Consider the following 16473-nt stretch of genomic DNA (forward strand, 5'->3'; position numbering starts at 1 on the left):
TCTTTTCTGTTGACCTTTTACTCCTCCTGGCCCCGAACAGAGCTCACAAATCGAGTTGCTGTGTTTTACAAAGCATCAGGTCAAACACCTAACCACAGGCGCAAAGAAAAGGTTTCCTCAGGGACGAAGGCCACGCGCTGTTTGCAGGATAAGCAGAGGCGGGCTGCCCAGCGCCGGGGCTTGGCCTCCTCCCCTGCCTGGGAGGCAGCTCCCAGCTCCCGCGGCTCGATCCCGCTCCGTGCCGGGGCGCCGCGCAGACAGGGCACCGCAGGGCAGAAAGCTTCCCCCGCCGCAGCAGACCTACGTCAGGCGATCCCCGTCTCCCACGCTTGCAGAAGGAGGGGACCTTGCCATTTGTATGCACAAGGCAAGATTTAGCAAGTGGAGCGCACACAGATTGTGTCCCTAACTGAGCGCCGTGCCTTGGCTCCACGTTTGCAATCCGCTCATACCTGAAAGGCAGGGGAAACATTTAGGAGCCAGCGAGAGCACGCGTGCGTGAGCACACATAGTCATACAATTTTGCACGTACCAAAGCGCACGAGCGTGTGCGGGGAAGCGTCCCCGAGTCATTGGGCTGCACCTCTACGCTCAGGCGCACGTTAATGCGCAACACTGCACTGATATATTTGGGTGCTTGGGTTTCAGGGCACAGGGACCAGCCTGTGTTTTCCCTCAGCTACGACCGCTCCACAAGAACACAAGAACGGCGAGTTAACTGCTTGTAAGTGCTCTCTGCCGTCTTTTGTGAGTCGGGAACCTGGAACACTGCATAAATCATTATTCTTGCTAATTACCAGGAAACATCAAACAAGACAAGCATTTTACTCCTCATCACTGAATTTTGTTATGCTAATTAGAGTTCTATAAGCTGTTGCTATTAAACCTGGAGAGTCAGAAAAACATTTGCATTAATACCCACAAAGCTGCATCAAAACCTAGTTATTAGTATTTCAATGAGGTTCAGGTTATGGGGAAGCTGCTTCCATTTCAGGGGTTGGTTTGTTGTTTTTAAGTCCTGCTGTGAACAAAAATATGAATAAATGCAGGGTGAGGCCTCATGCAGACAATGCTTCTTTCAAACACGGAATAGCAAAATAAGGACACTTTGATCAGGAGCAGATATAAATGGGGGTGGGAGGGAAGGAGGGAACACACCAGTGTAGAGATTTGGTTAGTTCTGTATATAATGCTTCTCAGCTAATGAGTTCAGAGAGCATAAGCACCAACTGTGGATGCCAGTCTGGACTTTGCTTTTAGGATTTCAGAGTCCCAAGCACTTTACTTGGATCTGGGTGTATCGAACTCGACACTCCAAGCTGCAGGCTCCAAATCAGTGAACCTGCTTTTCCAGGCTGGCCACAGCAGTCGCATGCATCGTTCCCGGTACTTAGATTTGTGACACCGGACGAAGAGAGGGAAGCTGCAAAGTTCATTCCCTCTTACCCATGCCAGCTCTTTCTCACCGCGTGCTTGCTGTCATGCTGGCTGCCATTAGAGCTCACCCAGGAGAGTCAAAATACAGGTGGGAACAGGAGCTGGCTTGTATTTTGGCCCCTGCATTCCTATGAGGATTGTTAGCTCCATGGAAATCACCAGTTCAGATTCGGCCTCCGTTTCTACCTTATGCATCATGCTAGAAACAAAAGGGTTTCACTGGAGCGAAGAAGGGCAGAATTTCCAGAGCCCGGGAGATGCCGAGGACAACACAGCCTGACTGAGGATGGTGCTGTTGGATGGTGCGGTATTCATCCAGTTCAAAGGTTCCTGGTAACACATCATCCTAACATCCTGCCCTTCAAGCTGTTGTCGCTGAATATCAGCATTTTCTGCTGGTTACCAACACGCACGCACTAAGATACACATCTAAACCTTCGTTGGGAAAGAACTCTGTTATAAGGACTGGCAATTCCTTCTTTTTAGTGCCAATCACAGCAGTCAAGTGTTTCATGTGAAGATCTCACAGCACTTCACAATGGCAAATTATTCCCCCACGTGCCCTTTGATACAATGATTATCACCATTTGATGTATCAAATACATATGAAAAATTAGGGGAGTTCAAAGAGGCAGCTTGTGAGCAAGTTAAGGAGTGGTGCTTTGATCCCTTCGCTCCTAGTACCGGAGAACCATTTTGGTGAAGTTCGTGCGAAGGCGCACACAACAAATTATTTCCATCATACAGAGCGGCTGGTATCAAGTCCACATGAACTGGTACCAGTGCAAACCTTCTGCAGCACGGAGAGCTTGTGACAGGGCTCCACTTGGCAGAGGGGACCCCTCGGGGAAGGGACGTGGGGGTATAATTAGCATTGCGAGCAAGTGTCCTTACCCCAAGATAATACTGTACTCGTTACACGGGTCAAATACAGTGCTGTAACAGGCAAACGGCCTGCAGTCCGGGCTGGCTGGCGTCCAGATATTCATCGCAGACTTCATCAATTAGCGAACTGCCCAGCCCCTTGGCTCAAGTCACAAAATTCCCTTTGCCCGGCATTTATTTCTCAGTAAAGAGCAGACCCTATTGACAGCTGGCTGGGGCTTAAGTAACACATCTTGAGCTCTGTATATAACCCATAGTGTTATTCTATTGATGGGGCTACAAGTTATTTGTTTTTAACGGACCATTTGTCATTGATTTCTGGAGAGGGAAAGCCATTCTCTCTCGCTGCACATTTCTATCAAAGAAAAAAGAGAGAGAGAGAGAGAGAGAGAGAGAATTCCTCCATCTTCTCTTTCTGAGGGAAACATTGGAAACGTGCAGGCAAATTTAGCACCAACGTGAAAGAAGTGATGCTTCTGTAACGATGAACTCTGGTGGTAACTCCGCTTGCTCCATCATTTTGCTGATACAGACTGACTCGGACCCACAGCACACCCAGGCCCCCCTGCCATCAAACGCCTCCCCTCGTATCGAGCGGGGGCTGCCCATCGTGCCAACCTAGGCAATGCGCTTTGTGAACTGCCCCAACCTGGGGTCACAGTCCATTCCCCCGAAGGTGTCAAACCTCATCGCAGGCTCGCTGTGCCTCCCCAGCACTAATCTTGCTGGCCTTTGGGAGCATCTGGCACCCTACGTCCTCCTTCGCCTCATTTCCATCTGCGTGTGTCCAAGAAAATAAGCTGCATCCCCTTTTGCCTCCTAAAGACGACGTAGAGGTCTCAGTCTCTCTACCTCGATATGAATCAGCGTAAGATGACAAGATAAACGCAAACCTAGTGCCACCATCCTACAGGGCCTACTCTAATTCCCTGTCCTCCCTAATCACAGGCAGATTAAAAAAAAAAAAATCCACATCAGCCACGCTACGGTAAAGAGAACTCTAAGAAGGATGAGGGAAATGAAGACACTGTGAAATGCAGTAGACGTCAACTTCTACTTATTTTTTAATTTCATCTCTTACAAGCTTTTTGGAAGCTAACATGATTAAGTTCTTCACACAATTTATTAGCATTGGGTTGGAAATCCAGCAGTATATTACACTGTCTGAGTAATCCAATTAGTAAAATGTATTTATTTAACCAGAATATTAGCTGCACACAATCCCAAATGAAGTAAAGTCCCTGATCCTAGGGTTCCTCTTACTTCTTGGAATTCATTTACCCGCTACAGAAAGGTTTACTCTAATGAAATAAATATCAGCCTTATGTTTTTGGAATAATAAAAGAAAACCAATCTTGCTGCTCTGTTAACAGCTTTTTTTAACAGCAGCAGATACTGATGCTACACAGATTTCACAGCTTTGCAGCATAAAGATTTTTCTGGCCTTTCCACCTTCTTCTCACTGAAAACCCAGGAACAGCTCCAAATCTCCCCATGTCCAACTGGATTCCCACCCTTCTAAACTACTGAACCATTTCCTAAACAAAGAATTTACCTTCATTTGGCAACCCAAATGCAAAAGCGAACCTTGTACCATTGATAACCTGATTTGCGAGACCTTTGAAATAAAATCACTGTGGGAAGCGAAGGGTCTTGAATACTTTTTTCCCTCCTAATGAAGGAGCTGACTGACAGCCCCCGAGGCTGCAGCAGGTCTGAAGCAGCTTCAGCAGCATCCTTACCACACATGCGTGCCAGCCTGGCTCAGTGCTCAGCTAAAGGGACCAGACTGGGTGCACTGACTGACGTGTGATAGGAACTGTTTTTTTTTTTAAATTATTATTATTATTATTTTAAACCTTAAACATGTACAGCTCCTAACACAACAGCATCCCTAACCAGGGCTCCTAGCCGCAGCCACAGTACACATAAATACTGGTAACTGGAGTTATTCTCCCACAGTCGGTCAGTCCTGGGCACCTCAGCAAAACCATGACATTGAACAGCAGAGCAGCTACCAGCCGAGGGGAGGAAAAAGCCTGGTCCTGCTACGGCACCACTGGGAAACCACCGCCTTGGGGAACCGCTTGCTGTTGACCGATGGTATTTTTCCAAAGTTGTTACTCCAATTTATCTTCATTAATTGGATTAATTATTTTCCCCTGTGAGCAGCAGTGGGAAATTTGGTCACTACTATTAGCAAGCAAGTTCAAACTAGCACGCTGAGTTCGCTGCTCTACCTCCATCCCCTGCCAAGCCACCTCCACGCTGCAGGGTTCCTCTCTGCATATCCTCCGGTTTTTGGATCGCAGCTCAGAAATCCAAGCTTGAGGGGAGCCGCAGGCTTGGGGGAGCTGCAGCCACCCTTACGGCTTGCCTGCTCACATCTAGACAAGGGTGAGGGGATAACAGGCATTCCTCTGTGCTAATGCAGCATCCCAGATGGGCACCAGCAACCAAAGGGCCTCCTGGAGGTGGCTTGCATGCAAGAAGCCATAGCAGAGATGGGCCATCTCTGAGGGCTTCCAAATAGGCAGCTGGATGCTGCCTGTTTCCAGTTTCCGTGAACCATACGTCAGAGCTGAATGCGTTCATCCTCCCTAAACGCAGGCAAGACCTGCACGGACAAGCAAAGGCACAGAGGAGGTACGAAGCCTCACTTGCTCATAACCAGCTTTTCCTCCACAGCACGCACCTCTCACAGCAGGACTGCATTTTCTATTCCCCCAAACCACCGCAACAGCACCTAGGAAGCCAATCCTCTGTGCCTTTGTCCCCGAAAGCCTCAATGTCAAAGCAAGACAGAGAAGAAAAGAGCTAATGGTCAGAGTTAATAATAGACATCAGTTGCAATGTACCTCCAAAAAATGAACGTCCTGAGGCAAAGGATCTAATTTTGTGTTTCCTTTCAGAACACCCTCTGAATATGCTTGCCACTGGAGGAGGGGAAGTTTCTGTTCCACTGATTCGCTTAGGCTTAGTGTGCGAGAGCGTGTGACACTCATTCACATGCACAGAATTTGAGAAAGAACCTCCCATTAATGCAAACAGGAATTACTCATGTAATCTTGGGATTAACAGAGCCCTAGGAATTATTTACATTTCCTAAATGAAGGAAACTGTATCAAGTGGGTATGTCAAAGACAGGGAGTCAAGGTGCCAGACCATGACTCACTACCTCTGTTTCCTCAGGAGTACAGTAACTGCTGTGATTTGCCTTCTTGAAGCAAGGTTCATTAGAGGTTGTGCAAGGCATTTGGTATCCTTGGGCAAAAGTTCCTGCTGAGGTGCAAAGCAGACTTACTGAAGCCATCCGCAGGTTCATTTGCAAGAAGGGAGTAATAGAAACTTTGGATGCTGAATCTACACCTGCAGAATTTCTGCACAGACTAAATTGCAAGGTGCAACTCGTCATTCCCCACAAACTATTCCCTGAGCAGTAGGACTAATTAAGAATGGTTTCTCACTTTTTTTTTTTTTTTTTGGCAAAGTCTCTCCTTCAAAAACCCATGTCCTTTCTGCAGCCCCTCAGTATTGCTACCAAACAAGAGCAAACATGACCGCTAGCTGGGGATACAGACCTGCTCCTCTCCTGGCACTCAGCTGTCAAACAGAATAGCCAGGACCCAACGTCTGCCTTTCCCTCTCTCATGAGAGCACTAAATATGTGTCTCTCTCCTCCACCCCACTGACTGTTACCCTGAAACTTTTAAGACTATCACCATCATTGAGTTTGCCATCAAGCTTTCCAATCTGACTCAAATTACCCAAAGCGTTTGAGAGCTACCGGAGAAAGGGAAGGAAGAGGCGTGTATGGGATAGCGCCTCTGACCAACAGAACAGCATGCTTCCAAAAGTTTAATTCCCCTTGGAAAGCAGGCTAGTATCACAGATATTAAGCACACAAAGGCTGTAAAAGCACCAAATGAGTGAATTTCTCTCCCAAACTCCATTGTACTTCACAGTCTTTACTCATCAGATGCTGCAATGGCAGGGAGTAAGGCCATCAGAGCCCCATCTCTTACTAACTATTATAATAGTAGTAATAATAATAGCAACAACAACAATAGTTACTATAACCCTCCATCCTTCACACACCAGATGACGATGAGTCAGACTCCATCTCCAAACTAAGACATCTCATGTGCTATTCTCCCTCCCCTCCAGACTAATAGCTGACAATGTATGCCTTCCACATTAATGATACGGGTTCAAGGGGAAGGAGACTGCTCTCCCTTTTCGCTGACATTACACTCTCCTATGTACCCACCAACATACCCTAAGGCAACAGAACTCGTAATAGGTTCCTCTAACTGCCTCCTGCATCAAATTTGACATCGGGTGCTTTCTTCTCCTTTCCCATCGCTCACCTTATAACTCTGTCATCATCATTGATTTTGACTTAAGGAAGAAAAAAAAAAAAAGCCCACCCCTCTCCCCATGCTCATGCAGCACCACGTTAGCGCAGCACAGCTGCTGAGGGGAGTCAGAGCAGGGAAGAGGCAGCCAAGGGGTTTGCTCTTGTTTTGCATCTCTCATCTCAGTCGTGGAGAGACAGAGGAAGCAAGCTGGGAGCGTTAGCCATACCAAATGGACAACTGGACTTGCAGCCCCAGGACACCACGGCTCGCTCTCCACAGTTGGCATTCGCAGGGACCAGCTGTGGAAACATCCTGCCTGCTAGCCAGCAGCACCATTTAGGGTGCTTGGTAGCTGTTAAGTTTTGTGCTGGGCTCATCTTTCCACTGAGGATCTGTTAATTTTTAGGTAGCGTTCTTTTCTCCTTCTTCTATCTTTCTCCCAGAGAAAAGGTAGCTAGAGTGATCTCTATCTAGCTTTAGACTATGTCACTTCAGACATCAAAGACCCCTCCCTGTTACCTCCCCTAATTCTCTGTATCTCTATTGCCTGTAGTGGTGACACCAGGACCACAGCAAGCCATTAGATTGATTGGACTTCAGCAAGGTTTTTGACACTGTCTCCCATCACAGCCTCATAGGGAAACTCAGGAAGTGTGGGTTGGATGAGTGGACAGTGAGGTGGATTGAGAACTGGCTGGATGGCCGAGCTCAGAGGGTTGTGGTCAGTGGCGCGCAGTCTAGTTGGAGGCCTGTAGGTGTCCCCCAGGGGTCAGTCCTGGGTCCAGTCTTGTTCAACATATTCATCACATGAAGGATGAAGGCACAGAGTGCACTCTCAGCAAGTTTGCTGATGATACTAAACTGGGAGGAGCGGCTGACACACCAGAAGGCTGTGCTGCCATTCAGAGGGACCTGGACAGACTAGAGAGCTGGGCGGAGAGGAACCTCATGAAGTTCAACAAAGACTAGTGCAAGGTCCTGCACCTAGGCAGGAATAACCCCATGCACCAGGACAGGCTTGGGGTTGACCTGCTGGAAAGCAGCCCTGCAGAGAAGGACCTGGGAGTCCTGGTGGACAAGTTAAGCATGAGGCAGCAATATGCCCTTGTGGCCAAGAAGGCCAAGGGTATCCTGGGGTGCATTAGGCAGAGTGTTGCCAGCAGGTCGAGGCAGGTGATCCTGCCCCTCTACTCAGCCCTGGTGAGGCCTCACCTGGAGTTCTGTGTCCAGTTCTGGGCTCCCCAGTACAAGAGAGACATGGCACTACCGGAGAGAGTCCAGCGGAGGGCTACAAAGATGATTAGAGGGCTGGAGCACCTCTCCTATGAAGAAAGGCTAAGGAGAAGACTGAAGGAGGTGACTAAAGGAGAAGAGAAGACTGAGAGGTGATCTCATCAATGTGTACAAGTATCTGAAGGGGGAGTGTCAAGAGGATGAGGCCAGACTCTTCTCCGTGGTGCCCAGAGACAGGACAAGAGGCAACGGGCAGAAACTGAAACACAGGAAGCTCCATCTGAATCAGAGGAAAAATTTCTTTACTGTGAGGGTGACAGAGCACTGGAACAGGTTGCCCAGAGAGGTTGTGGAGTCTCCTTCCCTGGAGATATTCAAAACCCACCTGGACGCGATCCTGGGAAATGTGCTCTAGATGACCCTGCTGGAGCAGGGGGGTTGGACTTGGATGATCTCCAGAGGTCCCTTCCAACCTCAACCATTCTGTGATTAGCCCTGGCAGTAGGGAGGTGGTGAGCGGGTGATGCGGCAACCTCAGAGAAGCAAAGGAGTCTTCCTAGTGGGAATCCTGGGGACAGTGACAGGGGTACCTCCCACAAAGCAACTGAAGACAATTTTCCATTGATTAAGCTGTCAGATGGCAAAAGCTCTCATTCACTGTCAGTGCAGGGAGGGGGGAACTGAGGCTGTGACAAGACCCCAGAAGTATTCCCTATATTCTCAGCCTACGTAAGGCTTCCTGCCTGAAGCTCTGCCGGGTCACAGGCAAATGTCTCAGCAAAGCCTCTGTGGGCAGGCATCCCCCCGGCACAGTGCTGTCAAGTGACATGTTGGCCAAACTGCCAGAGCAAAGGGGTAAGGACCGTTGGCGTGTGCTGAAGATGTGGCCTATGGCAGGCTATAACCATGCTGGAGAGGGAAGGGACTTGTCAAACTCCACCAGCACGGGGCAATCCTACCTCCCACAACCCAGAGCAAAGCCTGCCTGTGCGAGTCGGGAAAGCAGCAGACTTCTCCCGCCTGGCTTCTTAGCGGATACCCAGGAGTGAATCCCCAGAGTGCGGCTGACTTGCAGCTGGTGTTTTCTTTGATTTATGTCAGAGCCTATTTATGTCCTCTGCTTAAAACAATCCAGTTCATGTCAGCAGTAAATGAAACTGTGTACCATCCAGCAGCTGTTTGGCTGCTACCTGAAATGAGTTTCACTCCAGTTTTTATCAAACAGAAATCCTTTTAATCATCAAAACTGCCACAGCCTTCTTGGAGCTGTGATGGCCTGGTGATTATAGCAGAGAACAGCACATTGCAAGCCAGGGACGCAGAAAGAGCCCTGGAATTGCTCCGGTAGTTTTCTTGCAGGGTCATAGCTGCTTTGGACACAGCAACAAGTGTAAATGAGGGGTTGGTCTTTGGCTGCAGAGTACAGTCCACTGCAGACTTGGACAGTGGTGAACTTTAATTCAGGCTGTAAAGGCAAAGCTAGGGTACGTAGGGCTGCAGATGTCCTCCGGCATTGTTACAACTAGGTTTCTAACTGTGGCCTGAGCAGACCCATTACAGTGAAAACGCCAGCGGCTACTCAGACTTGCTTACCTTGAAGCTCTTGCTACTGATATCACCGATAGAGCAAATTGATATTACCAACAGAATAAATAGGGATTTGTTCAGGAAAACACTAGAAGAGATGGACATAGAGTCCTTCCTGCAGCTCTTACCCTGACAAATCTCGTAGTGAAGGACAACTAACGAGGTTGTTTGTGGAGAGCAGGAATGCTGCCCGAAGAGCTGAGAACATTTGCCCAAAGCTATTCTGAATTCATTACGCAGAATGGTAAGTGCTGGGCTGCTCCACTCAGGGACCAGACACGAGGCCACGTGACCTACTTGTCCCACTGAAAACTAATGATCACAGCTTGACTAGCGAATATCAAACACTCTCAACACACTACTTGCAAACAATCTGCAGACTAAAAGCAATTTGAAGGAATTATTTGGGAAATAATTCTAAATAATGAATGAATGGAGAAAACTGCAAGCTGTTTACAGATAACTCACCAATGGAAAACAGCTGAATTTGCCGAGGAGATGATTCACTATTGATTATTTCCTTGGCTCTAGCTGTAACCTTATTTAAAACATTAATTAAGACAAGTCTTCATCGTTCAGCATCTTCTAATCTGTTACAGAAGGAATAGCTCTCTAGAGCTCAGTGCTGCCCTTCAGCAAGAAAAACCCCCTTGTACCCTCTGGCACCTCCATGCTGCAGGCAGCGAGGACCAAGGAGCGCACACACACCCAGGGCAGCGATGCTCAGAGAGCTACCAATTCATGGTCTCCTCAGCTCTGCTCCTATCAGCGCACGCTCAAGGAACAAGCTCTCCTTCCCTGCCTTGCTTTGCCGTCGCTTCTCCGGTCTATATAGGATTCCTGACCTGCTCTTGGCTCCTGCCTTGCAACGGGGGAAGGCAGGGGGTCAGCAAACAAATGCTAACTGACAGCCTGTCCGAAACCTACGGACGTCCCCGAAAACTAAATGCAAAAGTTTCAGCAGGTGCCAAGTCATGGCCTGTGAGTGTCTGGGTACAGCAGAGGAAGATTGCATCACACCTGGCTCTTGGTTGGATTTCAAACCAGACAGCTGCCTCTTGGGATAAATCCTTTAAAGACAGCCGAGGCAATCTGGCCATCCCCTCGGACCTCTGTCCTTACATGACCTGTTGCCAAGTCTGCCCACCGTGTCATTCCAGGGGACTGCAGGAGAGGGAGGACAGCAATGAGCAGGAGCCTTATTATAGCACGTTTACTGCTCATTTAGTGACATCCCAGCTTGTGCTAGGAACCTGCTGCCCTTTGGCACTCTGGAAGAAGAGGAACGCAGGTAAATGTCGTGTCAGACCTCAGCAAGTCAGAGCTGAAAACAATACATAAATGCACACTCTAAAACACACCCCAAAATGATACACCTATGCAAGTGTTCACCCAGCCGCTCAGACAGCTCTGCACTGCTCTTGGGCTTCAGCTCTGATCCATATTTGGCAGCCTCCAGTATCAGCTCCTATAATCAACAGAGTGCAGAGAAGTGCAAAGGCCCTAGAGTTATTTTAAGAAAAGGAACCTCTGTTTCCTTTCAGTTATATCAAGTGACTACAACTGCATCTACAACTAAACTGGCAAAGCAATTACACATGCACTTAAATGTAAACACTTCAGCAACTACATTCAGCCAGTGACTTGAACACATATGCGTGTCTCACTAAGAAGAGCACAACTTAAGCCTGAGCTTGCAGCCTATTACTGAACCAAATCTCCAGCTAACGAGATGAATAATTGTGCCTTCAGTAAGGCACAGACATAAAAATCCAACACCATCATTTTAACAGCAGGTCCCCTATCCAAAAGACAGACAAATTTCTGACTCAAAAACTAGAGGAATATGGCACAGGAAGCTGAGAAAAAGTGGGCAAAGTTGTCACCTCTCTAGGTACACTCTCCGCAGCCTGTGTTTGGTCTGCAGAGACTCTGATACTGCACCCATCACCCCAGGACTGTGAGCATAGCCCTTTGCAGGCAGACACGCGCTTGCTTTGCCCACCTCCTGAGGAAACAAGAACGTGATAAGCTGGCACCAAGCTCAAGCTCTGTCTCTCAACAGGTTGATTAGGTCAGCATTGCCCAAAGCATATTTGCATCATTTCTGGATGACTTGGAGTATGGGTAGAGCAAGTCAGCATATGCCTTAAGCAAACCCATTACATGACTGATTTTTGTCCTCTTAACTTTGTCCTAGAAGGAAAAGCACAGGCAGTGAAGTTTTAACTGGCTCTGAAATCCAGCTGACTAATGACTCTGGTCTTTTGAGGCCATTTCCATGTCCACTGTGAACTGCTCTAGCTTTTCCCAGCAGTCCTTCTCAGCTTACAACGGTTCAGTCCACCAAGAGAGCTGCCAGGCCCGTTCTCCCCAGTTAGCACCATTTGGTGTGGTGCTCACTTTGCATCATATAACAGGCAAAGAGTCACCCAGGTGTACGACCCTCCCTTGCTCCGATCCATACAGCCCTAGTTTGCCCATTAAGATTAAAAAAAAGAGTCCAGTAAAAGCTCTCCTTTCCCCTCCACCACATGCAATCAGCCACCATCTAAACATATCTCACACAACTGAAGTTCAAGGTAAAGTTAGACTTGACCACAAACCAAGGAAAGATAGCTGGAGCTGGATTAAAAATTCAAACAAAATATGGCCTAATTGCTTAAATGTTAACAATATGCCCAGTTTTTGAACAGTTTCAGCTTCTCTACAGACTGTTTTGGCAAGAAGGCACAAAATGAAAATTACTTCAGGTCATCTTTGCAAAAAAGCCTTGTTAAGATTTCAGACATTTGGAATAACCATTTAAATGACACACGCTGCAACATTCAATTTCTCAAAGTCCAGGTGTTCAAGCTAAACCCCTCAAGGGTGCCACACAGAAACATGATACTTCTGCATCGTTTGCAGGTACATTAACTCTATACACATAGCGTATGCACAGACTTGGAAGGGGGCATTTCTCCCTGCCCAATCTTTTCATTAAAAGCATGCAAAAAAGGGAAGAAAAGAAAAACCGAGCGTATCTCACTCAGACTGTATTTATATCTCCAGCTCTTCAGACCTGTCAGTCTCGTATAAGGCATTCAAGGCTCATAAACTGCCCCAAACTCACAGCCCCTCAAACTCACAGCCGTGCCAGAATCTCACCCCTTGCAAGCGCTCAGCGTTTCTCTGACTCCAGGCATTTGCACATAGGACAGGAGAGGAACATGAGGCCGACATATTGCAGGTCCCATGTTCACGCTACAGTTGAGTACTGCGGCTTTCCTCCTGTTACATGACCCAACGAGCTCATTGCACCACCCCACATGCATCTGGGCTGCTGTGCCAGCACTCACCTGGACACGCGGCCCCGAGTACGGGTCCTCATGTCAGCATTCGGGTAGGCCAAGAGGTCTGCTTCAAGCTTGCTTCTAGCCGAGCAATGACCATGCCGGACTAGTCTGTCTCTTCCTGATCAGGTCCCACACAGTTGCACAGCCCGTCGTCAAAAACACAAGCAAACATTTCTCATGGATATTGTCCAAAGTGAAAATCCCTACCTGCTCTTGACTTCTTCAAAGGCTGTTTTCTGGTAAGGGCTTATTTGAAGGGTTATTCTTTGCTGAAAGACAGAGAAAACAAAGAACAAAAGTGCCTCAAAGAGCAGTTAAGCTAAGAAGACTGTGATGTTCCTACATGGGGAGAAACAGTGCATTTCATGTTTACATTTTTAACTCTCCAATGCACGTAGCACACACTTAAAAGCCTGAATAATTCTCTCTACCCACTTTATATTATTTTTTCATTCAGCAGACTCTTCTCCTGTCATGAGCAAGCGTATTTCTAATCAGCACAAGGGAACAGATTCAGTTAAAATAAGTAGCTCTACTTGTTGGAGCTGCTGCTTCCCTTGTCTCTCTCCAGACCAAAAGCCAAACCACATCTTTTTGGGAGTTCAGACAGTTTGCACTAACAAGGATATAATAAGCTCTTTGAAAAAGATGTATCAGAATTAGAAACTGTGCAAGAAAGGGTGACCAAGGTGATGAATGGCAAGGAATGACTTTTGCAAAAGGACAGATAAAAAGGGTACATGCATGTGCCGCTGCACACAAGCCTTGCAGTCGTGTGTTGCAGAAACTGTTTCGCTTGGTTGATTTTTCCTTTGCTGAAAAATAAGAGCTTTTCCTTTGGGAGTAGAGTGACCTGCATCCTTGTCCTTTGTCACCGTGAAGTTCCTGTGTCTGAATTTGTTGCACTGTAAAAACCATCAGTTTTGTTACAAAGTCTTTGCATTTCCTGGCCAAACTTGCTTTGTCTTGGGAAGGGCAAAGGCATTAGGGATCCTGTTTTTATTTCCTCCCAACTACAGAGATATCTAGTGCGCCTTTGTGCAACGCAGACATGCTTAGTAGAGTTCATAGCAATATAACTCAATGCTGCACCTAATCACCTTTATTTAAAAGAGTTTCTAGGGAATCTGGACCAAAAAAAAAAAAAAAAAGAAAGGAAAAAAAACTTCCAAAGCTCTACTGGTTCCCAATATGCTTTTTTTACCCCACTTCTAAAACCTGGCACTACCATCCAATTTGATACCATTATTTGAAAGCAATAACGTAAGAAGAAGACATCTTGCACATGTTCCACATATGGAAGCAGTACAGAAAAACACACTTTGGCTTCTGGTAGAGGACTCTTCGCCATCCCAACACATTAAGAAATATGCCAATAGTTAGTACAACTGACACAACTGCCAATGTGAAATTTCTAGGCCTGAAACACACTGTCCCTCTCACTGAAACAGAAATACCTTGGCAAGGGAGTGAGCTTTTTGCACCAGATGGACCCCCTGGTATCTTGGTAAATCCGGTTCTTAGGCTTTGCCACAAAGAGGCTTAAAATTAATTAGCAGATTTTTTTTTTTAAGAGTTCTGTGTGCAAGGAGCGTGTGAGAAAGGACATTTATTAGGAGCTTTTCAGTACTTATATGCCAGGATGAGGAATTACCATTTGTGAGAGAGTTGCTTTTATAATGGGCAATTTCAAATTGTTAAAGGCTACGAGCAGACACTTCTGTAGGCTTTTCAAGAGGAAAACATTCCCTGTTTTCCCAGTAAGTCAGTCAAGAAGGGGGAAGTCCTTGATTTTCTAACGGTGACCACATTTACCAAAAGCACCTGTCCCCTTTGGCCTCTGTTTCCATTTGGCCTGTCACCCAGCAGCAGTAGGGGAAGCGGATAGGTGACAAAAGGCGATACACAGTGTGCTGGGGAACAGGACCTTTCAGGGCACAAACAGCACAATCTTCAACATCAGCTTCTGAGAGCTGCTTTCTTTTGTTGCCGATGCCTATACCGACTTGTTTGGTCGGTAATAGTAGCCATCTTAAGTGCCTCTAAAAACGTGGTTAGAGGTTTTAAAAAAAAAAAAAAAGTAGCCTACTACTCAAGCAAATACCTCAAAAATATTCTTTAAACATTTGCTTCCCTATCGATTCATTTGTTCACGTCTGCAGAACTGTTTTCCAAGAGTAAATGTTGCAGAGTCTTTGGAGGGAGCAGGGTTTTTAACGCAGACACATTATTACCTACTCGGCAATCCGGTTTCTAGGAACCGTGCTTTCTCCGCATGGAAACAATCCCATGTGAGGTGTCTGCATCTCATCAAAAGCCAGCCAACACAGCTTGTATTTCAGGTTTTTAATCCTCATTCTAACCTCATCAGACGCCAACTAGAGGCCACAAACAATTCACCAAAGCAGTAATTTCGTAATAACTTTGAAAAAAACGCAGATAAAATGCTAAACTGAGAGGACATATTCACCAGTTACAATTTTTCACCAGCTCTGGAGAACGAGGTAAGATCCCTCAGTTGTTGCAAGTGAAGCAGTATGATGCCGTTAGATATTATTTACTATATGTAGAGCTGTGGTACCTCCCCCAGAAGCTAGCAATGAGAGGACATCCCATGAACACATGGAAGAGAAGGAGCGGTATTTAAAAATATGAATCAGCAATGAAATGTGGTGCAGGATTTATAGTTCTCGGTCTTCTTCTTTTGTAAGAGTTCACTGCTATTGTCAGGCTGTTTCATTGCATTGTCAACAGCGTTTTTCCAGAGAGAGAAGTATAAGTTTCTGCTGCTCTAGCAATACCATCCCTGACTTTTTTACAATAATTTAATAACTCTTACAAGTATTAATTGATTTACCTACAAATCTTTGGTGACAAATTGTTAGACCTGAACCAAATTAAAGCAGTATGCCTTGTCATAAATCCATGCCGCGTATACTGCCTGCTGGCTACTGACAATGAACGAAATCCCTGATTTTGCTATAAAACTTTCTAAACTCAACAGTCTTGCCTATATTATGCACTTTTCTCCTCAGCCTTCCCACTCTTGATATTCCTGAGGAAATTTCCTTTGGAAAAGGGGCAGCTGTCGGTGTTATACTAATGTTTTTGGAATCAGCTCTGAGCAGTGTCGAACGGCAGAGAGTTTAGAGCCCTGCCAGTCTGCCCACGCAGCCCTGAGCTCCCCAGTCTCGCTGCTCAAGCAGTCCCAAAAACGGGAAATTTGAGAGAGACTCGTTTATAATTAGAAATGTTCTTCAAGGGCTCAGAGAGCTGGAAACACAGGAACTCCTAGGTGAGAAGGACATACTTTGTAAAGGGAAAAGAAGATTGAGCTGGGTAAACTGAGCCTCCTCTTACTTTCCCAGGTTTGGTTTGAGATGCCCAGCGTAATTTAAATCTTACCTTAACTCATTAGAAAGATAAATCGTGTCTTTACAGGACTCACTCAGATTTCACGGGCGTTTGGAAACAGAAGTTTGGTTGCATGAAAAAGCTGGGTTCCCAAACCAGAGATCATTCCCCTCACCCACTGCCAAGCCCCTAGGAAAAATGCTGGGGTCTGCCCAGCAGAATGCTGCGGCAACATCAATATTACTCCACTGAACCAGTTTTTATTCTGGATTTTCTCT

The 16473-nt window shown here is 46.6% G+C and overlaps 1 protein-coding gene across 2 annotated transcripts in view; it reads right to left on the reverse strand.

Annotated features, from left to right (window-relative positions):
- Window positions 1-16473, reverse strand: part of TNRC6C (trinucleotide repeat containing adaptor 6C) — a 357433-nt gene that overhangs the window by 223198 nt on the left and 117762 nt on the right. For both annotated transcript variants that reach the window (XM_068914208.1, XM_068914209.1), the window contains exon 3: window positions 13049-13110. In XM_068914208.1, the coding sequence (XP_068770309.1) occupies window positions 13049-13110 (62 nt within the window). The remainder of the gene's footprint in view (window positions 1-13048; window positions 13111-16473) is intronic.

Source organism: Struthio camelus, chromosome 19 (genome assembly GCF_040807025.1).
Source record: "Struthio camelus isolate bStrCam1 chromosome 19, bStrCam1.hap1, whole genome shotgun sequence".
In the NCBI taxonomy this organism is placed as follows: Eukaryota; Metazoa; Chordata; class Aves; order Struthioniformes; family Struthionidae; genus Struthio; species Struthio camelus.